The 23,887-nt window shown below is 32.3% G+C and overlaps 1 protein-coding gene across 2 annotated transcripts; it reads right to left on the bottom strand.

The window, feature by feature from the left end:
• Nucleotides 1-11,395: 11,395 nt before the first annotated feature.
• On the bottom strand, nucleotides 11,396-22,179 carry LOC119638415 (dromyosuppressin). 2 transcript variants are annotated; one of them, XM_038035183.1, is made up of 3 exons: nucleotides 22,116-22,179; nucleotides 15,847-16,067; nucleotides 11,396-12,096 (listed from the first exon to the last, which is right to left on the bottom strand). In XM_038035183.1, the coding sequence occupies exons 2-3, from the start codon at nucleotides 16,055-16,057 to the stop codon at nucleotides 12,011-12,013; spliced, it is 297 nt and encodes a 98-aa protein (XP_037891111.1). In that variant the 5' UTR covers nucleotides 16,058-16,067; nucleotides 22,116-22,179; the 3' UTR covers nucleotides 11,396-12,010. The 2 variants fall into 2 exon arrangements, with proteins under 2 accessions (XP_037891111.1, XP_037891110.1); XM_038035182.1 differs by lacking the exon at nucleotides 22,116-22,179 and adding an exon at nucleotides 21,641-21,719.
• Nucleotides 22,180-23,887: the final 1,708 nt, after the last annotated feature.

The raw sequence follows: 23,887 nt of genomic DNA, 5'->3' as shown, positions 1-23,887 counted from the left end.
ATAACGTATATATATATATATATATATATATATATATATATATATATATGTGTGTGTGTATGCATATGTATATTTATATATATTATATATATATATATATATTTATATGTATGTATAAATATATACAATATTGGCTAAGCTCTAAAATAAAATAATTTGAAGTTAAGTGTACTAAAACTATGATGTTTAACCGTTCTTTGTAAGCTTATGTATGTATATTTGTATTTTTAATTTTAAACAAGCAAAAAAAGCAAAAAAAAAAAAAAATAGCACAGGATATGGACAACAGAATATTATTGTGAAATGAGAATGCATTAAAAATTTAATTTAAAAAACAATATAGTTATAATCAAACACAATACATATACAAATTTAAGACCGAATGTTCGTTTACTTAAATAAATGCAAACTGATGAAAAACCAAATTGATCAACTAAAGAATTTTATTATCAATTGAATTTAAACAAAAAACGAAAAAAAAAAAAAATACAAACAAAAAAAAACAAATAAATAAATGATCTTTTATATAATTGTGAAAATTATAAAAAAAAAGAAGAAAAATCCCAAACTGTGATATTGAAATTTATTTTACAAAACGCGTACAAAGAATATCCCTTTAAACAGAGGCCGATTGGCCTTCAATACTTTTATTTTTATAAACAATTTGAAACGAAGTACAGAAAATATAAAAGAAATTGAATAAGATTTCTTAAGCGCATCAAACAAAAATCGATACGAGAAGTAAATAAGCACTTGCGTAGAAAATTTTTACTCATTAAACTCAAAAAAAAAAGATACTCTTCAAATGCCTTTAAAGCTTAAGATTAAAAATCTTCCTTTAAATCTTTTAACACGTTTTATTAAGTAGTTAAAAATAATATTCAAAAGATTTACATAAAAAGAAAAAAAAAAAAAATAAATAAATAAAAAGAGGCAAAACGTTGTTAAGAAATAACACATCAAGTGCTCTGCGTGAAAAACAAAAAAAACAAAAAAAAAGAAATAAAAAACCAAAATGCTAAAAATCTTTAAATATTAAAACCGACTGAAAGTCAAACACAGAAAGCTACTTGAAAACTTAAAAATTTTACCAAAAAAAATAATTTAAAGAAATATTTTTTTATCTGATGCTTTCTCAAGCAAGAAAAATCTGCTTTCAGTGGTAAGTCATAGAAGACAAGCGGTTTTCGATCTACCGCTTCCGGCCATTAAAAAGATTATATAGAGACAAATTGATAAACGAAGAGACTTTATTTTCAAAGTGCAAATGATTTTGATCAAAAAATCAATATAAAATTTATACCGTTTTATTATTTTTTCTCAAATTTTGTTAACTATTTTAATTTTTTATTTTGTTTAAATATTTATTTTGTTATAAATTTATTTAAGAATTTTTTTTTTTTTTTTTTTTTTTTTTTATGTTTACAAAATGCAATGTACACCAAAAGCTGAGTGGCATTCGATGAATCTTACAAATAATATAAAGGCTTTGATTTCGGCTCGAACCGAATTTAATAATACCCATCACCTATATTTATTTAAAAAAAAAAAATCTTAAACGTGCCTGATTTGATTCCAAAAAAGAGAAAATTAAATTTTTGATAATTTTTATAAATATAATTATTAATTATTTATTTTTTCCTTTAATTTATTTATATTATGATTACTTTTATTTATTTCATATCTATGGAAACTCACTATTATAATTTTTAAGCCGATATCGGATTAGTGCTAAAATACAAAGTTATAGTGAGAGCAAGTTTTAATATTAACGATTCAACCGAAAGATCGGGTGTAAGCTAACAAACTGATACAATTTAAAGGCGACTATTATAACACTCATACTTTCACAAAAAATGTAGTTGCAATCAAACATTGTAATAACAATTCTGAATAATGTTGATCTTACCGAAGTATGAACTCTTATAGGATATGACAATAACTAACTAGTTTAATCCAAGTAACCGCTGCAATCTTGCGGGTCCCTGCAAAGACGACCATTAACCACTAAAAATTTCGCTGAAATCGCAAATCGTAATACAACGAATTTTTAAATAATATTAACTTAATTTAAAAACAAGCAAAAACACTATAGCAATAAACCATGGCAGGGCTTTAAATGACCTACACCACCTGTTGTTATTCACATAACAACTTTTCAAAATAAGGCGTTAAATTGCGAAGTAGTCGACAAAGTGATCCGGATCAGTTTCGATAGCGTTCGTCCTTGAGCCAAAATTCGAGAGTATACCAAGCTTTATCAAAATATTTCAAAAATTACGGCCTCTAGGTTGAGGATAAGAAAGCAAGACGGACAGAACGCCACAATAAAAGGTGAGTTTATCTCAAGTCCTTTTGAATGTTGCATACATCCGTGTAAGCTTAATGTGCCATTGCACTACAAGCGATATAGGATCGAAAAAGCAAGCATAAGCGAAATAGAGGGACTCAGATAGGCTTGGATCAGATCGGTGTAATATAAGGTGGTTCTATCTCAAACCCTTCTAGGTGTTGCATACATCCGCACGAACTGAATATGCTCCTGTACACAAGTGGTATAGACTATAATAAATTTTAACTAGACGCCGTGACAAGAACTCTTTGGGACAGATTTTGTAATGGGCTTTATTAATGCGAATAACTCAGTCGAAGAAGCGGTTAGAATACTTGCAAAAACTTTTAACTTCTTGTTGACAATTGACTAAGAAGAACTCTTCCAACCAACCAAGAGATCAATGCTAAGCAGAAAATGCAATGACGCCTTCATTTATAATAACTCAATCATTTGTAACAACAACAACAAAGTCTAAGGATAAAAATAAGTGAAAAGACTATAGTGGAACATGATCTACGATTAAATGCCCTACACCTTCCTATATTCATTCATATAAAGACATTTTAAACTAAGATGTTATATGGGGTGTGGTCGATTCGAATTATTTTTATTACCTATGCCCTAAACAAGTCTCTGTAGGAAATTTCATAAAAATCTTTCAAAAATTTGCGATATAAGGGATTAAAACGGACGGACAAGCTTGGAATCACTTCCAGCGTCGATCGTTACCATAAAAGGTGGGTCTAAAATGTAAGTAAGCCCTTCTGCACTACAAGTGGTATAGGGTATAATAATAATAGGTGAGCCGAAGTAACGTTAATTATAATACTCTAATGAAAGTTATACTCGAATTGAACATTGCGGGATTGGTCATTGATAACAATAATAAGAATTAAAGCAATCGTAATCGACGACACTTCACAATAACAACTTAACCGAAAGTAGAATTCTGATCGTATGCATGCGAAGAATGGGTTCTTAGTAACAATTGGACACACCAATCAATTCAAACATCGCAAATTTCGATAACCACTTTTAATAAATAATACTTTAATCGAAAAGTTAATTCGAACTCGATATTGTAATAACATCTTTTAAGAATAAGAATATTGTAGAAAATTCAATTCTAATTGAATATTGTCAAAACATGGCTAATTATATCATATAATCAGGACCATAGCTGGATATGTATAGCCGGCTTGTTTTTTTTTTTCCTAAAAATTTTATTCAATTTTACTTGAAAATATTAATAATGTATTGAATAAAATTTTTAATAGAAGAAAATATTTTGATTCTGAATTCCGTGTGTATAAATGTAACAAATTGTTGAAAAAAGGTTGAACTTGTCTTTAATATTTACTTATATTATCGTCCTTAACCTAACATTTCTTCGTTGTTAAAGTCAACTTTTACTTCTCTTGTCTGTTAAAGATGCATTTGATAATCAATTTTGCTTATTTTCAAAAGTAAACTCAGAACCAAGTTTGACTGTAAGTCAAAAGAGTCTTAAATATGAGATAATCTCAATCAAAAAGATTTAATATCTCTACTCGTGGTGGTGGTGGTGGGTATAAAAATATATGAGAAAGCCTCTTATAATATTCACCAAATCAAACTCCAAACTGTGATAGAATTTAATAACTAATAGTTTCAAAGCGTTTCGCAAATTGTGATAAATTTTAAATAAAACACAAACCAAGTCAAGTTTTAAAAGACGATATAAATAAATCGAAAATAAATAATTGCAAATTTTTTTCATTTGAGAAATCAAAAATAGTCACAAATTAGAATTTAATGATATACTTTTTTTTTTTTTTTAAATTTTAATTTAATTTACAATAAAATGTCTTCACACATTATTTTCGTGAGAATAAAGTTTTTTTTTTTTTATTTATTTATTTATTTAATTAATTAAATAGTATCTTGAAAGTTTTAGATTTGCTTTCATGTTCCTTGAACTACAACGATTTAAAAGTTCGGAACGATTGCACTGATGATTGTAATGTTAAAGGTGTGAAAAAACTACGAGTGAGGTGTGTACCGGTCACCTTTCTCGTTAATATATTGTTTTATACTGAAAAAAAAATTTATTTTGGCAAAATTTTGGTTATCTCATCAGGCCCTGGTGTCATTATAGAAACGTGTTGGTCATAAATTAGCTTAACGGCAGCCGCATTATGGGAGAGCATTCTTCTGAAAGAATGCAAAGAAACCAAATGCTTAATGGGAACAGTTTTGGAAAATGGTCGCAGCAAGACTTACGTAAGCCAGCACAAAGTTGACTTGTGGCCGTATTCTGGGCAACATCATAGAGACGTCGCGCGTCTGTTTTGCGGTTCTCTAATAACTCTCTTTATACCCCATACTTCTTGTGGCACAGCACATATTAAGGTAAGGCCCCTAAGTCTGTCTGTCTGACTCTCTGCCCATGTAAGTTTTCTTTCAAGTTACTCGTCGTAATTTTTGAAATATTTTAATGAAATTTGATATACTGATGCGGTTTGAGCCAAAGACGAATGGTATTGAAAATAGTTAGGTTCCGTTCACTTTTTCGACCATTCCCTTTAAAACGCCCTATTATAGAAAGTCGTTCCATGGAAGAAAATTTAATTTTCAAAATTTCGCGACAAAAATCATTGAGTAATAGTATTTCGGCATTCGAAATTGCAGCGAAATATTTGGATCGGTTGGGTAAATTTTTTACCATATAACTCACAGAAATTAAATCTTTATATGGTAAAAATTTTCAATATTTCTTGTTAAAAAGTCGTTCGGTTTTCTGCGTTCATCTCATACAGGGATCGTAATCAAAATTAAGCGTTTATGTGGCAAATATGTTTGTTGGTTTTTGATATTTTGTGATAATTTTCGTAAGAGTAATTTGATACAAAACTATATCAAATTTGAATAAAGTAGATATTTTTTTTAGATCTAACCATACATAGGGGCTCCCATGAAAAGCTAATCCTTGTACGACAACAAAGTCCAACTTGTAGTTTTTATGACGGAATCAAGTGGAAATTGGTAAAATTTTTGAGAAACAAATTGAGTTCGCCAAATGTCAGCCACATTGTTTAACAAGAACATCCTCCAATATGAGGCTTTCATGAAAATTATGACTTCACATAGAAATGAACATCATTTTTGGTGTATTGTCACGAAAATGCGTGAATGTATTAGGACAAGTGATGCAGAGAATCTACTAGAATCTAACTATAGTCGGCTTGGCCCGGCTATAGTATTCCTACTTACTTGTTCTGATTTAATTCCACAGCGTTAAAGGATTCAATTCGTAATAACACACAATAAGTTAAAACGTGAACAGAAACACTTCTACATCGTTTTCCGTATCGGTTAGTATAATAAAAACCGGTTCTAGATTAAGTTTTTTTGAATGTTGCATGCATTGCTCAAAATGTGATATACCATCACCTGAAGTGATGTAGGATACAATCAAATAGCCGGGCTATACGTCTATCGAGTGTCTCTATATTAGAGCTGAAAGTATGTGCACTAATAAGACCTTCTCTGATGTTAACATGTGGATTTGAAAATCAAAAGAGAAAAGAGAAAAGAGAGTAAAGAAATTAATCAGTAAATTTACAACAACCCATCCTTTGATGGTGAATGAAATTCCTATGCGTATCTTCCTACTTCTACCGCTTCAATAAATAATCGAAAAAATTAGCTGAAAAGGAGAAAGTACAAGCGACGAAGAAGTATCACTCCGTAAACGAACGCTGGCTCTCCATTACGACCTGTTCACCTTATTAGCAGAATCCGAGACATCGTAGAAGTATTTATGCGGTTGGGGGGTTAGTATGGGTTAGAGTTCAATCAAGTATTAAACATCAACATTTACCAAGTTAAATTCCGCATTAAATAAATTAAAGATGTAACAAATAAGAAAATTATATTCGGTCGTGACCGAACGTTATGTACGTATCACCGTTGTCCCAAAAAAAGCTAAACTAACTAAATTTTCATGTTCTAAAGAAAAAAATGGTGCGGCTGGTTTTTTCTATTTTCAAAATAATAGTAGTTGTTGTGTGGGCGTTGTGGGTGTATCCTTGAAAAGTTTTGGTCACTTGTAATTGCATTTTCGCTAATGAAAGAATGTTCGCCACAGTTGGTCAGATGGACAAATTGCCGGATGGATATGCTTACGTGCTTTCCGACTTTGATACTCGCTAAGAATTTATATACTTTGTGGGGATTTGAAGCTTGTTTCTGCGCATTATAAAGGTACTGAAAAAAAAAAATTATGTTTTAATGCACTACAGTGGTGTCTATGAGCCCTACATCATCGCCAATAGAACATAAGTTCAAATTTTTGTGCATTTTTCTGATACAGTTTATGAGTAATGAGCAAAACACACTTTTGTAATCCTTTTTGAAAAACAGAATTGTCCTCAGTTGACATGCAACTATGGGCGTGTCCTTTGACCGGCTTAGATCATTTTTAATACCAACTTGCGTATAAGAACTTTCAACGTTTCTGCCAAATTTGAAGCCGTTAGTCACATTTTTGCGGCCAGAAGAATGCTGAAAGCAGACGGGCAAACTGACAGACGGGCAGGCTTAAATCGATTCAGAGTTCAGAATGCTGACCGGGAATATATATATACTATATATGGGTCTCTAAAGCTTACTTCTGGGCGTTACGAACGTTTTCCACAAAAGTCATCCTTCAGTAATGGATATAAACACATATTCTCTTTATGTCGTTTATGTACCATATACTGTATACTGTATTGCAAAGATACAACAATAAAAAAAAAACAAAATTCTCTTCGATTATCATACAAAATAAAAGACCATTTTTATCCATTATGTGTCCATGTATAACGAAACTTTGAAATAAGTTAAAGGCAAGCAAACAATGCAAATGCATTACCATGTGGTTGTAAATGCTTAACGTAAACAATTAGAACAAATTGATTTTGTATGTGTAATAAATGCAAAAATACAAATCTATCGAAGAAAAGTACGTAATGCGTGTATATCAAAAACGTAATATCATTTTTCTTAATACTTTGCAAAGGTGAGCTAATAATTGCTTACAAATTTTTTTCATTTGCGTTGGACTTATATTAAATTCATTCTTTTATTAAATTGATTCACTTATGCTGTCTCTTCATATTCGCGCCTTAACAATTTGGTTGCAAAGGATACTATGTGTCTTTATTTTGGACTTATTTTTAACAGAGAGACTTTGATCTTTTGCATTCCATACCGTTACATCAGTCCTGCGCGGCTATAGGCGCTTTGACCATCTTAATGAGATTTCATGTCGGGAACATTCAATTTTTTTAGCTTTTTACGAAAACAAGCGACCATTATAAAGCCATAAAAGCGGCATGAGTAACTACTATGTCCTAACGTCTCAAGGAGTTAACTGTTAAATCCTGACCTAGTAATGTTTAATCGTATAACAATTACTCGCTGAAAAACAATATGCCATTGTTGTTAACCGCCCGCGCTACGATTGAGTTTTAGAGATACAATTTTGTAGTGCCTTGTTTGGAATCATACGCCTCCTTTTAGGGACAGCAGTATTTATTTTTGAGACCTCTAATGTCTATGTTCATTTTTTACGGTCGGAAGAGAGCTGGAATACCCTACATCGCCGTACAGGTATTCCTACCACGACTTTTCAAAGTAGAGAATCATATGGGACATGGGCGAAAAAGTCTTCCGATTCGAACCGTTTTTAATAGCTCTAATCGTTGGACCAAAGTATGTCAGCGCGTATAGTTTTATCAAAATATCTCAAAAATTACCGCCTGTCGGTTGGGGAAAAAAGCAACACGGACAGATCGGTACAGTGAAAGTTGAGTTTCTTTCAAGTCCTTACATCTTAATGTGTTCCTGCACCACAAGCGATATACAGTCTGAGAAGTGAACATTTTCTATTCAATTACAAAAAAATTTGAGTTACCTCTGGTAAAGCTTCTCATTTTGATAACATGATCGAATACAGTAATTGGTTTTATTAACAAACATATTCAGGGAAAAGAAGGACTCTTCGCCGAAGATGATTTCCATTTGAAGATTTGAAGATTGTGTTCTTTCGAACGTGTGTTTTGATAAACAAAAATGTTTCAAAATTTTCTGGCTATGAAGCATATATCTTATGATTGCATATAGTCCTGACTCGATCTAAATATATAAACAGAATGTTCAAATGAAAAATATTTCCTTAATTTTCACTTTTTATTCCACTCTTTACATTCTTTTGATGTTCTTACGAAAGTCCCATTTTGTTTTATCAAGTACCTTTTGATCTTTTGTGTGGACAATTTACAGTAGCGTAGACTGTGTTCACAGGGAATCTATTCAAACGCTGAAGCATTATTTTAAGACGATGGCAAATAAAGTATTGCAAACTTTAATTCGTTTTATCACTTTCCCTACATTTTTTGAAAATTTTGTTTTCTTTCAATGATAGGTGGCCTTCCTACGGAACTTAACTTATCGGATGTGCGATATTCGTAACCGTATTACGCATAGTGCGGTTTGAGAAACATTGACGAAGTGTTTCTTTAGATATCACCTTGAGTTTTGCCAATGACTTCGTGCATAAAAACATTGTCAGTTAGATGGCCTTTTAGGTTAGAAATAAGAAAATATTAAAGTGAGTTATATTTGAAGAATGGAATAATTGCAGCGTCAGAATGAGCTTTGTGGTTGTGTATGATGGGAAAAAAGTCCCATTTTGAAAGAGTTTTTCGTATTTAATGCAGAATATTTTCTAAGCAAATAAGACGGAATGTTGTGAACTCTTTTTTACACGGTCTTCTTTACACGATTTTGAAAAAACTCGATTCACCAATAGACATAAGAAAAACAAATTTTACAAGACATTTTTTTATTTATTCTACTTTTGACAGCATCTTACAGAAATCTATGTATACGACAATAAAGTACAATTGATCGGAGATCCACCCATATGTTAGTGACTACTTGGCCGTTATTAGCGAAAGAAATTCTTCATTTAAATCAAACTCGACAGTTGGCCTAGCCATATCTGGCACATCTATTGATGATAGCATTTCTGATCCACCTCGTAATAAACGTGCAGGCTTGTTATGGAACAGCAAGGAATGGTTGCGAAATTGATTTTTATTCGTAATCTCAATTTGAATTTTTTGATATGTTCAACTTATGAACTAAATTTCTAACGTGCATTGATTTTAATACTTTTTTAGATGGTGTTTTGGAAAAATATTTAGAGTTTTTCACCTTACATGATTTTTTAGAACTGTGGAACATATCCCCAAATTTCCCATACATTGTATGTATTTTTCTACACGATTTTCTAAGGCACATATCTACCGCGTAAAAAAACATTTGCGTGCGTATCCCAAAAAATTTGGTTCAATTTAGTTTATGTCTTGGAACACGAAGTTTGTGTTTTCTCACTACTTTGCACCCGTCAAAAGAAGTTTAAAGATTAATTAACTCGTACAATTTCCTTGTAATGCTGTCACATAAAACTAATAGAAATATGTATTCATTAGTTATCTTACACACTTAATGTAAAAAAAAATCCTAAAATAAATCAAAACAAAAAAATATTGAAAGTTCCAGTGTAAATTAGGGATTCCTAATTTTTAGAGGTGTAGAGGTATCGTATTCGATAAGAAATAATTCTTTTTCCATATCTTGATATTACATTTTTTACCCGATAAATCAAGAGTTATATAGAGAATCTTTTCGCCGGGAAAGGAGTACGCATCACACATTAGTAATAAGCAAGCTTCACGTGTCAGATAACAAAAAATTGTCAGCACTTTTTTACATAATAATCGGAGACAACTAAATGACAAGATGTCCCAACATTTTGTTCAAAATTCAAACTATTGCACTAAAATCGCACGAATCTTGCGTGTGCTTCTTGTATCAATAACAGCAGTGACGTTGTTAATTAGCAGTCACTTGACTGCTCACTGTTAAAGATTTGTTGATATGACGTCATAGTATATTAAATGTTTACAAATCAAAATCAAATGGATTTCTAAGTGAATGCGCGCTATGACATACAAATAAGCGTATATGTACAGACAAGCCGAAAGTGTGGGTGGATAACAAATATCACTTTTCATCGTTTATTTTACATTGGAAAATTTGCAATTTTATGTTCGAAAATTTTCATGTCAAGCAAAATTTTTTATTATTAAAAATATTTATATATTTCAGGAATAATTTATCTTCACTATATGCGTCACCGAAGGATTAGGAGTACGCTCATTCTGTCATTTGAGAAATTTGAATATACCTACAAGGAAACTTCACAGTCCCTATAAACTGTATATATTCTTGATCAATAGCAAATTCTAAACCGATTTAAGCATGTCCGTCTGTTCGTTTATATAATGCCTGTTCTGAACATTCTCCTAGCCGGAAAATAAAACTTGCGACTTCAAGTTTGACAGAAACATTGGAAGTTTTTGCGCACGGTTTGCTGTTGAAAATGGGCCAAATCGATCGAAGGACACGTCCACAGCATTACGTAAACTGAGAACGCCTCTGTTCTTTGAAAGGAATAAAAAGTTTGGACATATTGGTCAAAGCGTACGTCCACATTAAAGCACTTAAGTTTGTCATAAATTATCAAGGATGGAAAGCTGAAATTTTCTATATTTATTTTAAGGTGAATTCTACTATTCTCTACATACACGCCCACCCACGTCAAAAATAGAATTCTTCAATGCCGAATAAACAATGAAAAAACAATAAATCATATTTGTTATCTATCTATTGTTTCTTTTTTCTCCTATATACCATAGCGCATATTCACTTAAAAATATATAATATATATATATATATATACATTTTGCTTTGTATACGTTTGTAACAATTGTGACAGCTGAACGGAATTTTTGCCTACACAAATAATGAGAATGAAAGAGCAAGCAGGTAAATGGCTGCTAATTAACAGCGTTACTACTATTATTAATAAAAGAAACACAAAATGTGCCTAAAATTTTACCGCAATAGTTAGAATATTGAACAGTATGTTGAAATATCTTGACGTTTAATTGTCTATATAATAACGCACTCCATCCTGAAAAGAAGATTGGAAATCCCTGAAATAAATTAAACGTTAAGCAGTCGAAAAAATGTATTAAATCCTTAAGAATTCATCGTATATTTATTTAAAGACATTGACACTTGCGGATAGCTAACACTTACTTAATATATTGGGCTCAATATATTTTATTGTGCTTATAAATTATTTTAATCTGGTTAATATAAGCTCCTGTTTGTTTAATTTGTTTTAATTACCCTTTATTAGCAGAATCATATGCATTAAACCAATAAATAAAAATTTCTTTTTGTTTTTCATAAGAGGAATTTTTTTTTTTTTTTAGTGGTTTCTTTTTTTTATAATTGAATTCACATATTCATCATAGATTTTTTTTAGATTCATGTCGTGACTAGAAGTGTTACAAAGAATTGATGAGGACAACAAATAAAAGTACAGCTGCTCTGTCGTTTATAATTGTATTGTAATGCATTAATGTATTACAAAGAGATCAATTAATAGATAAATACATACCTACACGTATATTTATGTACAAAAAAATTAATAAATAAATAATTTAAAAAACACGTTTTTTTTTTTATCATATTTGGTCATCATTTTGTAAGAATAGAATTCCGTGCAATTTAACGTCTTTTTCCGAAGCGTAGAAAAACATGATCTACATCTGAGCGCTTATCCAGTTTGTTAAGTAAATCTGCTGACACGAAAGCTATACGTATACAAGTATAAAAATTTGAGAAAACAGTTAATATCCTTAAGCAATTATTATTATTTTTTTTTTTTTGACCTATCAATAAAAATTAATTTTGATGATTTATTAAATGATTCAAATAATGCTTGACTGGATTGGTGAGTAATAAAATCAGTTTTACGATATCTACCTGCCTGTCCGTCCGTCCGAAATAAAATAATAAGTAAATATTAAAGATTACTTTAACTCGAGTAGAAGAGTTGGAACTAGCAGGTCTGTTCGTTTGTCCATCTTAATTTTTCTTTACGATTTCAAAGTTTTCTCACAAATTTTTTTCACTTTCAAGTTACACCAGGTTCGAGAAAGACAAAACTTAAAAGTTCCGTAAGAATGATCGCTCTTTCCATTACTAAAGTTGCGTACAAATGTATCACATGTTTAGCAAAAATTTTGGCCAGCGACTTCTCCAGGTAAAGATGATGGATGGAATGTGGAATACCAGTGTACGTATCGATTAAATTCAATGATTTTGACCTTTTTCTACTCAAAAACAACAGTTTTCAATTTAGTATTATTGACATATGCAGTGCATGCAGAGGCTAATCATGGAACGCTCAAAATTGCATTTTCGTCCTTCATTACTTTTGTTGTTTGATTTGAAGAAATCTCTTGTCGAAGTCGCACAATCCCAAAAACTTATGGCTCCGTTTAAAAGTAAAGATTTTAATGTCAATGACAAAGAACGGCACGAAAGAACAAAAACACTGCAAGATTTATGGGCGGAAACCCAGCTCAAACTGTCAAAGGACTTTCGAATTGCTTAGTTGATAAATAAACTGATTGTTTACGTGCGATGGGAAAAATCCAAAAAGAGAGAAAATGGGTCCCATACGAATTGGCTGAAAATTCCTTTCCAAACCCTTTTCACATCGCGGTTTTGATTGCTTGCCAGGTAAAAAAAGGAGAGTTTTCTTTGACGTGTTGTGGCGGGCGATGGAAACTGGATCTATTACTACAATTCCAAGCAGAAAAAGTCATGGGTAAGCCCAGGAGAGGCATTCAAATCGACATAGAAGCATATGCATGGCCACAAAGTTTTTCTGTGCAAATGGGACGACCAGTAAGGTGTAGTGTATTACGAGCTGCTAAAAACCGAATGAAACTGCGACTGCAGATGTCTACCGGCGTCAATTGAACAAGTTGAACAATGTATTGTTGCAAAAAAGACCAGCAATAGTAATAGCGGCGAAAAGACGCAAAGTCATCCACTTGCAAGACAACGGCCGGCCAAAGATTGCAAGAATCGTCACGGATACACTGTTGCAGGTCGAATAGGAAGTCCTGCCACACGCCGCGTACTGCGTTATTGCCAATTGTTCATTTCGATGCAGCATGGTTTGGCAGGCACGCGGCTCCCCAAAGTTGGAGAAGTGCGAAAATGAGTTGTTGAAACCCCGTCTATTAGATTTTGCTCCGCCTACAATCGGTAAAAAAGTGACAATTTTATGACGGGGCTCTTAATTTTTTCCTTTAGTAATGTTTCTGTTTAAGGTTCGAAGACCAGCTATATCAAATGGAGTTTGCTTATAATTGCTGAAAACAAACGGACGATGCAATTATGACTTTTGTCCTCACATTTGCTAATAAGGTATTAGCAAAATGTAAAAAATTGCCATAAATGATATCTATGATAACATAGGATACATATGGAGTGTATGAATTTTTTCACTACCTTGTAACTAGATGTCTTTACCAAGCACACTGTAGATAACAAAAAATTTGGCTTAAACCTTGTGCCATTTACGGTGCAGGGTATATTAATATTGCGCGGATATATGTAAGACCCGGAAATGCTTAACTTATGACATATAGCGATCGATTAAGACTCTTTTTCGAAATCGATTTAAGCATGTATGTCCATACGTCAGAGCAGATGTCTGTTTTCGTATTTTCTTTTCAGCTAACAGGTCGGCATTTTTCAGATATTCTGCCGAAAGCTAGTATACTGATGCAGTTTGGCGCTAGAACCAGTCATATAGAAAATGAATTGGATCGGATGATGCCTGTAACTACTCCCCATATCCCGCCTTCTTTTAAAAAAACAGTTACATGAAAATAGATGCAAATTCCGCTACAAAGACTGCACAGCGTTGATGTTCCGACATACTGGATTGATGTCATAAATTTGGGGCGGATGGTTCTGTTTTTCGAATCCTCTCTCGTATAAGTATTGCCATGGAAATTAAGCTTTTATGTCACAAAGGGATCCTGGTTTCTAAAACTCTGCGATGAAAGTTGCTGGGATATAAAAAGCTGTTATGTATACGAAATCAGAGACTTAGCCTGTATACTGGTTCCTGTGCATGTGTTTCAAGCTAAGCTCTTATCTGACAACAATGTCGTTTTAGCGTAAATTGGATGCTGGCGACAATATACTACAAAAATTGATTGCTTCAAATTCGAGCTACGTAAGTCAATTTGTTTGAGTCCTCCTGACACACAACTTTTCATGGCAAGTCTGTTTTCTTGCTTTTCAAAGAAGAAAGAAGAAAGAGAAGAAGGAGCTAGCCGTAGCCTAGGGGGTGTATGTGCCGAATTGGTAAGTGCAATATCTTGATCAACTGCGCTTTCGCTATACCTACAAGTAAATTGTTAGTCGCGATGCCTATTCGGCAAGGGAGACTTCGCATGGAAAAAAGGTATAATTTCATAATAAAAATTGGTTCATCGTCGTAACATGACATAGAAATTAATTGTAGCAACGAATCGAACCATCTAGATTGATTTTTTTGACAATGCAGCATACAGCGCTTCCCATAGAACGTAAGCCTTCACATGGCAACCAAGTCTAACTTTTAATGGCATATGACGAAAATGGGTGAATAATAATAGCATCGTTAAGAGAAAAGTTAAATATGTTCAACTTGACCCACCTCAGAGCCTGCCGTTGTATAAAGGATTCCATCGATTGAATGACATAATTTGGAAACGAGGTATAATTTTCGGCACGAAAATAAATAAAAAAATTATTTTAGGCAATGTGAAGAAGGGAATATAAAAGTCGCCACTGCCCTTGTATAATGTTCGTATCTCACATCACGCGGTGCAGGGTATATAAAGTATGTGTGGACGTACGTAATACGCAAAAAGGTCTGCCCGTCTATCCGTGTGTCCGTTTGTCCATGTAAATTTGTGGTCAAGCTAGAATGGTGGCCATTTTGCGATATTTTTAAATTTGTTACACCCACCTGGTTTGACCCAAGGACGAACGCTATTGAAAATGGTTTTCATCGACCTATCTTCTCGACCAGTTTTTGTTTTGGAAAGGTGTTATATGGAAGAAAATTGCAATTTTCAAAATTTCTCGATAAGACTTGCTCTGTAATAATATTTAAATATTCTAAATCGATTTGGAAAATTTGGTCAGACTGGGGCAATTGTTGAAATATCTCTCTTATATAACCGCTCGTACGGAAAGTAAATCTTTATGCATTAATAAGGCATAATTTTTAATGTTTCATGATGAAAATTATTTCATAACAGTAATTTGATATAGAAAGCAACCTTACGGAATTTGGGCCCCGTAAGTCTACTTTTGATATCATCGCACATAAGGATCCTTTCAATGTACGGGCCTTCATGAAAAGTATGCCTATGCATGAAAATAGTGTGTAACTTTTTTATGAGGTTAACTGGTGTGGGGCGTATAATAGTCGGCCTTGCCCAACTGTTATATTTTGAATTGTTTTATATTATTGCTTAACTTACACGATGCTTCTCTATTGATAAATGATTCGAGGGCTGACGTTAATTGATCAGAATTTTCCAAGGCTAGGCAAACTTTTTTAATATGATGCGGCATGTCTTCAATAACACCAGGCTTGCAAAGAGGTGGCACTACAAAAGTCCCGTAAATCATCTCGCATCCATGAAACAAAATAATACCGAAAGTAATAAACGCAACAATTTGATTCGACATAGTAAAGTAACTGAAAATAAATATTGAAAAAAAAAAAACATGCAAAGTTAATAAAATTCATATTGAAATTTTCTTTTGTTAAACTTTATTAAGCAATCATTTGTTATTGTCACTTATTTGCCATTATCTAATAAATCTAACAAAGTATTCCACTTTGCCCAAAGCGTTACATACATAGCAATAAATTCATGTTACGTAAATGTAAAATTATCTTATGCCTTGCGTTTTCCTTCATCTCCTTAAGCAGCATGTTTAACTTATTTTTATTAATAATTTTTTATTAATAATGAAAACTTATGCTTAACGTTCACCTCGTCGCACATGGTATCTTTGTTTGTGCGTGCGGCATAATTGATTGCCATTCTGTAAAAGTCATTGTCGATTTCTTGTTCTTGTTTTTGTTTTTTTTTCTTTTCGCTTTTCTACAAAATCAAATCATCTAAATCGCACCTTAGGTAAATTAACGGTACTACAGCTTTATATACAATATGCTTTGTGACATATGTTCGCATATCTTTAAGATGTTTTGCGAAAGTATTAAAGCTGGTAACGGCATCAAGAAGGGATAACAAATGCACTTTGTTGTCATAGAACGCAAAAAAGTAATTTTTATCCATTACGTTTCTAAGGATAGTATAAAATATAGGACAAACTAGATAGGTAAACATTGCAGGATCATCGTGGGTTTTGTTGTCGTAATATGCAGCAATTGCCTAGAATTTATATTAATTCTTAACTATATATATCGAATGTCAAAATGTAGCTACAGCCGTTCTTTTTCTATGCGATACAATTTTTTATATCTTCTAAATACTTTTCTTCGAATTTTGAGCGTCGCCCTCAAGGCAAATTTGATTAAATTACATACCCATGAAAATCTGTACACTATATCACTTACCCACGTATGTAACACCCAGAAGGATTTAAGGTAAACCCACCTATTATTATACCGATCAATTTAGTATCTCTTGTCTGTCCGTCTGCCTATGTTTTCTTGTTTTCAATGTACAAGTTGAAATTGGGTAAACATTGACTTGTTTTGACTTAAAAGCAAACCGGTATTGAAAACGTTTTAAATCGGACTGGCTTTTCGATTGCTTCTCTTCTTACACTTTATTTTAAAAAGTCATTTCTTAGAAGGTGTCGTAATTTTCATAACTGCTCACCTAACACCTCTTTCGGCATTCAAAACTGATGTGAAAATTTGGATCGGATGGGATAATTTCTTGATATTCTTCCAGTACAATCGTTTCCACGGAAACTAGCCAAAGGATAGATCTATTTTTGAGTGCCTCTTTATAAAAGTTGACGTTAAAATTAACTTCACCAAACTTGGACCTTATAGATCTATTTTTTTTAATTCCACTCCATATAAAGGCTCTCATCAACAATAGGTTTTTATCTATCAAATATGCCCAATTTGTGATATTTTACGATGAAAATTGGCTCATAAGAGGAATTTGTTGTGGCACTTAATTGTATCAAGTTTGAATGAAATAGATCTACTTTTCGGACACAATCGCGTATAGGATGAAAATTAAAATCTTTTATGCCAAAGAGATTTAAAAGTAATGAATAGTTTATGCCCATAATACTAATATGAGAAAAAAAATTAATTGAACCAAATTTGGACCACGTAGGTCTATTTTTTCACTTCACTCATGAGTAGTAAGTGCTTTAGCAAAAACATTTAATTTCTTAATTGCTTCTATTTGGCATAAAAATTCGTAGTAGGACATTTCTATAAAATAAGTCCATTTGTTCCAACCGCCCATATCTAGTGGATTTTTGATGTGTTATCATTGAAATTAATAAATAAATAAAGATGTAGTGTAATTAATGGGGGTCTTGACCGGCTATTATGTTTTCACTTGTTTTCGTTTAGATATTTTTATACCCAGCCTCCACAAGGATCAGTGGTATATGCATTTTGTCAAAACGTTTGCAACGTCCAGAAGGAAGCATCAGAGACGTCACAAAGTATATGTATTCTTGATCAGCATCAAATTCCAAATCGAGTTAAGAATGTCCGTCTGTGTGTCTCTCCGTCTGTATAATGTCTGTTCTAAGTATTCTCTTGATCGCAAAAATGGAGTTACCATTTTCAAATTTGACTGAAACGTCGATTTTACACGCAGGTTGGCGTTGAAAACGAGCCAAAGAACAAAAAACGCCCACAGCATCGCGTAAATTGAGCATACCTCTGTTTTCCAAGAGGAATAAAAATCCGCCTTTTTGGCTATTACTCGAAAACTATAACACATAAATGTACAAAAATTGTAACGCATTTTCTATGGGTTATGCTGTAGCACCTGCGTAAAAATGGAAAAAATTGACCACGTCTTCCCACACCCCATTAAGTACATAAATTTTTGGCCAGTTTGAAATCTGGAATGGTAGCCAAACATGTCCGTCTGTTCGTTTGTCCATCTGTCTGTCTGCGCAATTCTGATAGTATTTGCGGTAAACATTCTCCCGTTAGCGTAAATGAAGATATCGCTTACAAATTTGCAAAAGAGTTTGGAAGAGACCTAAACTTGTCCCAGTACACGTCTACAACGACCATACGCCTGTTCAGGAAGAACGTTTATTTTGAAGATAGAAAAAATCAGCTGCGTCCACACCATACTAAAGAGCATGAAAACTTAATTTTTTCACTATTTTTATGTATTTGAGAAAATGATGACGGGTATAAAAGATTCAGTCATGACCGAATATAATTTTCTTATTTGTTATGCCTTTAATTTATTTAATACGTAATTTAAGTTGATAAAGAGAATATGCGTTAAAAGTCAATATAATTATGAGGTACTTGGTTGAACTCTACCCCTACACTAACCCACGAACCACATAAGTACTTTTTATATATATTTCCTATTGATTATTGTTTTATTGCCGAGAACTTCAAAAGAAAAAAAAACCCAAAAACAAGCTATTAGGTATATTAAATTCTAAAAATCTTAAGTGCGGTAGACTTTTTAATAAAGCCGAAATCTTTAGATGCTAGGGCTTTAAGACTTTAGTCTTAGAATTGATTCTCTGGCTAAATTTATAATAATAATAAATTCTAACATCAAAAACTGTTGAGAGATTTTTTTAGGAAAATTAAAAAAGACCAACCAAGAGATTTTTTTAGGAAAATTAAAAAAGACCAACTGCTTAGTACAAGAATTTATTTCTTTGGGATTATAAAATTTTGAATAATCAATTATATAAATTTATTAGCAGAAACACCTATCAAATACCCCAAACCATTCGCTTAATATATTTATTCGTCAATTTCCTTTATAGTATACGAAATCTTAGAGAATGCTGCCGTATAAGGGCTTACTTGTTATTATAAACCTGATATGAAAAAGTCTAAACATAATTTAGTATATTTATGTATTAGCTCACTATTTTGCAGCGACTTTTATTACAAAATATTAAAATACATACTAAAAATTAAACTTTAATGTTATATAAAAGTTAATTTATTGTAAGACTATCTATTACCGAAAGGTTTAAAAAAAATGATCCCATCTCTTCAACATTTTACACGTTTGCACGATTTATGCTAAAATAATAGGTTTCACTGAACTCTGTGGAAAAATTATTAAGTGAAGTGAAATTATTCCATTCAAATCAAATACCGGCGAAAACAGCAACGGAAGGAGTCGAAGGAGCATATCTCAGTTGCCATTAGACTTACTTAGTGGAGCTTTACAGTAGTGAACTGGAGGTCTTCCAATTGACAAACCATCCTATAACTTTTTTTTCACACTGCGATCGCTTTTCTTTAAATTTTCGGCCCAGTTGCGTATATTGCTTCAGTTTTTCGATAATGTTTTTGTTAGAATCGTGTAGTTTGCAATACACTGACCACAACTTGTGTAAGAACTGAAAACAACGTAAATAGGCAACCTTGGCTTGGAAGTTAATGAATTCTTCCTATAACTGTAACTATATTCTACATGCTTCCGCTAGACAAATTATATGGTAGAGTAAAACTTAAAGTTAGTTAGAACATTTAACAACGAAAGTCGTAGTATTATCAAATACGACAAGTGACTGATGCTAGGTGAGCTCTCTCTTAAAAACCTCCTATAATTACCTTAATCTCGTAAAATGTTCGCCTTGAGCTTCACCAATAATTTTTGCACCATATTTTAAAGATAAAAAGATTCGCTATGTATGGATCGTATAAAGCATGCTCTACATTTTTGTAGGAATGTCACCGCATTACAAGTGTTTTAAGGAACTGTTGAGGACATAAGGCTATAAATTTTAAAGTCACTAATTAAGAAAACGTCGAAAAAAGTGGAAAATGATTAGTTAAACTGTACCAGAAGGATTTAAGGTAGGTCCATGCTTTTAATTATAGCCATCGATTTAAAATCATTTGGCAAATTGATTTAAGCACATCTGCCCAGCCGTGTTGTCTTTAGCTTACAGATCGCAATTATTGAGATATTGTGATAAAGTTTGGTACTTTTTATCACTTTTGCTATAATACATTATTTTCAAAAGTCATTGTATAAATAACTGCATTAAAGAAAGTGGCTTAAGGTATTTAATGGTATGTTGTGTGAATATCTACTTCAAACACTTGAGGAGTAGTTTATAGTCGATGATCCAAGGAAAAGAAAATGAATGCTATAGTCAGGCAAGATCAACTGTTAGATACCCTATACGGCTTGGCCTAATGCAGTCCCTCTATTACTTAACAATACGCAAAAAATTTTTTTAGGTAAATGCGTCACTTTGATGAAAACATTTGATTGAAGAACACTCAAACGTAAATCTGGTTCATATTTTGCAAGCTTAATTTACGTATCAAAGAGCAATTTGCAGTTGTTTCCATTATGAAATATAAAAAAATTGGGTCTTTTTGGCATATAAAGCTTTATTTTTTGTTAGAATCATTTTAGGAATTGTGATGCAAAAATTGGACCAATGTAGTCTCTCGAATGAATTTTCACCAACAAATATTGAAAATTAGGCTTTGTTACCACATAAATGTTCAGTTTTTCGTGGGAACGGTTACATGTCAAGGGGTTGAAAAAAATTTCTCCCTTGGATCCAATGTTCTCAGATCAATTTAAAATGTCGAAACATTATTACTAAGCGATTTTTGTCTTGTTGTTTTTAACGACTTATCAAAAAAACGGCTTTACGTGGAGATTGGCCAAGAAAATGGTCCGATTTAGACAATTTTCGCACTTTAAAAAAATATCTTGAAAATTGTGGGCAGGCAGATGGACAGACAAACTTGTATAGATACAGTCTTTTTCATCCTTTTTTTTATTATCGATGTATCAAATTTCATCAAAATGTCAGATATTGCGAACATAAAAGAGCAAGACGGACAGACAAGCTTCGATAGTTTTAGAAAGTGAGTCAGAAAGTGATTCTGAACGGTTAGGTGTGATAAAAGATATGTCACTTTAAAGTCCTTCCAGATGTCACACACATCGGTATAAACGTAATTGGCTCTGTGCTGTAGCTTACAACTAAATAAACAAAATACCATTATCCCTTAACAGATCTTAGATTACTTTAAACAATAGCGCTTTAATATTCGTATCGAGTAAATTTCTATACCTTTTCTTATATTTCGAAATCATCAATTAAAAATTCACCAGTATTTGTTCTAATATATCAAACTATTTGAATAACTAATGTTCACTAGGACATAAGTTATTAATTTCTTTCAAAAAAGGAAACTGATAAGTGTAACGATACGTGTTGCGGTCATTAAAAATAAGCTTAAAACAAAAAAACATTGCCCATCACCGTTTTTCATATAGAAAGGCTGCCAAAATGTGCCGGTAACTAATTCATGATTTTCTCACACGCAAATAACCTTACACGTCAAATAAACACATTATTGTAATTTTTTTTTTCTTTTCTTTTTTTTTTTTTTTGAACGCCATTCCATTGCTTAGTTGCTCAGTTATTATGAACAATAAATGAAAAAATTATCTTAAAATAAATTTTTTACTATACTATACTGTACTGTAACTATTGAATAAAATACTGTAATCACGTAATAATATATCACATAGAACTATCTAACCTTAATTTGACGTAAGGATTTCGGGTTTATTTTTTTTTCACAAATTAATTGTTTTAAATATGTAATTTGCAAGAATTTATTATTTTATTGTATATTTTTATATGAAAATAATAAAACACTTTGTACGCTGATCGAAGTGTTAAACTGTAATGATGCTTTCAACCAAAGGACGGTCGCTTTTATTTATCTCTCAAGAGTCAACAGAGTATCCTTAAAGCTAACTACAACAATTTTTATTGGTTAATACGTCACAGTATTCGGAAAAATTACATCGTCGCGTGTGCATGACATTGTGTGTCCGTTAATCATGCATACGCATACACAGATATATGTACATGTATTTTGCTAACAAACTAGTATACTAGTACTGCAATAAGTAGGAAATCATTTCATTATCTACGCATTACATGGCATGTATTAAATTTGGCAAATGTTTGCAACGTATAGAGAGATATGCATCGGGAACACCGTAGACTATATACATGTGCATATATATTTAACTAAAGCGAATTAAGCAATCCATTTAGGCATATCCGTCGTTCGAGCCCTTTTTAATGCTGTTACGGCAGTCTATCCCTTTAAGGAATATTTGATTATTTTTCTTCTTTTTCGCAATTATGTCTTTCTGTCTAGCTTGGCTTTAAAAGTTGGAAAGCAGAAATTGCCTTAATAAAATCTGAATGTCAAGTTCAAACTCAAGTAGATGGATTCGAAGATTTAGCTACTAGTACCACGACTGTGTGCATTACAAATATATAAGCGAGGCCCCTGTGCTTCTATCCCTTTAGTTTATCTAACTATTTACAAGGTGTTGCCAAATATGTCTTAAGAATAGAATATAAGATAGGTAACACATGATATATGTTTTATATTCTATTCTAGTAAGCAAGATGCTACCAAATTTAACAAAAATATACTTTGAAACAAACAATAACAGAGAGAGATATGGTGCGGCACACAATCCATATTCTTTCGGGTAAATGTATTCACATTCCGCCTTCTAAAGGCACACATGGTGCTGCCAAATCTTATAAGAACAATATGGAGCAGTATACGATCCGCATTCTATCGGGTCAATGGTGTTAAAATTCCGCCTTCTAAAGGCAAACATGGTGCTGCCAAATCTTATAAGAACAATATGGAGCAGTTTACGATCCGCATTCTATCGGGTTAATGTGTTAACACTCCGCCTTCTAAAGGCAAACAATAAAAGATAGACATGGCGCGATATACGATCCATATTCTATCGGGTAAATGTATTTACATTCCGCTTTCTAACGGAAAGTAAGGTGCTGCCAAATCTTATAAGAACAATATGGATCAATATACGATCCGTATTCTATCGGGTAAATGTGTTTACATTCTAGAGACAAATAAGATGCTGCCAAATCTTATAAGAATATAATGGTACGATATACGATCCATATTCTATCGGGTAAATGTATATACACTCTATCTTCCAATCACACGCAAGATGCTGATAGGTATTTCAAGATTCGCTCCAACCGGAATAAAATTTCCGTTTTGCTTTCGTTATCCTTAGGTAGTAAAACAATGGAAAACTAGAAGCTTTAGCAATAAAATGATGATAATAATATTTAAACGAGATAGATTAATTTATGGAAAATAAACCTACATTTATGTATATGATCTAATTTTTCGTAACAAAGCTTTAAAATCCGATTAATTTATTGACTTTTATTGATTAAAAGGCATTAAAAATTTTATAACATAAAACTGGTCGTTCTACATTCACATCATCTAACTTTTAT

This window comes from Glossina fuscipes, unplaced genomic scaffold (genome assembly GCF_014805625.2).
Source record: "Glossina fuscipes isolate IAEA_lab_2018 unplaced genomic scaffold, Yale_Gfus_2 88, whole genome shotgun sequence".
Lineage (NCBI taxonomy): Eukaryota > Metazoa > Arthropoda > Insecta > Diptera > Glossinidae > Glossina > Glossina fuscipes.
The sequence above is the reverse complement of the archived record's forward strand: the minus strand, read 5'-3'. Positions and strand labels throughout refer to the sequence as shown.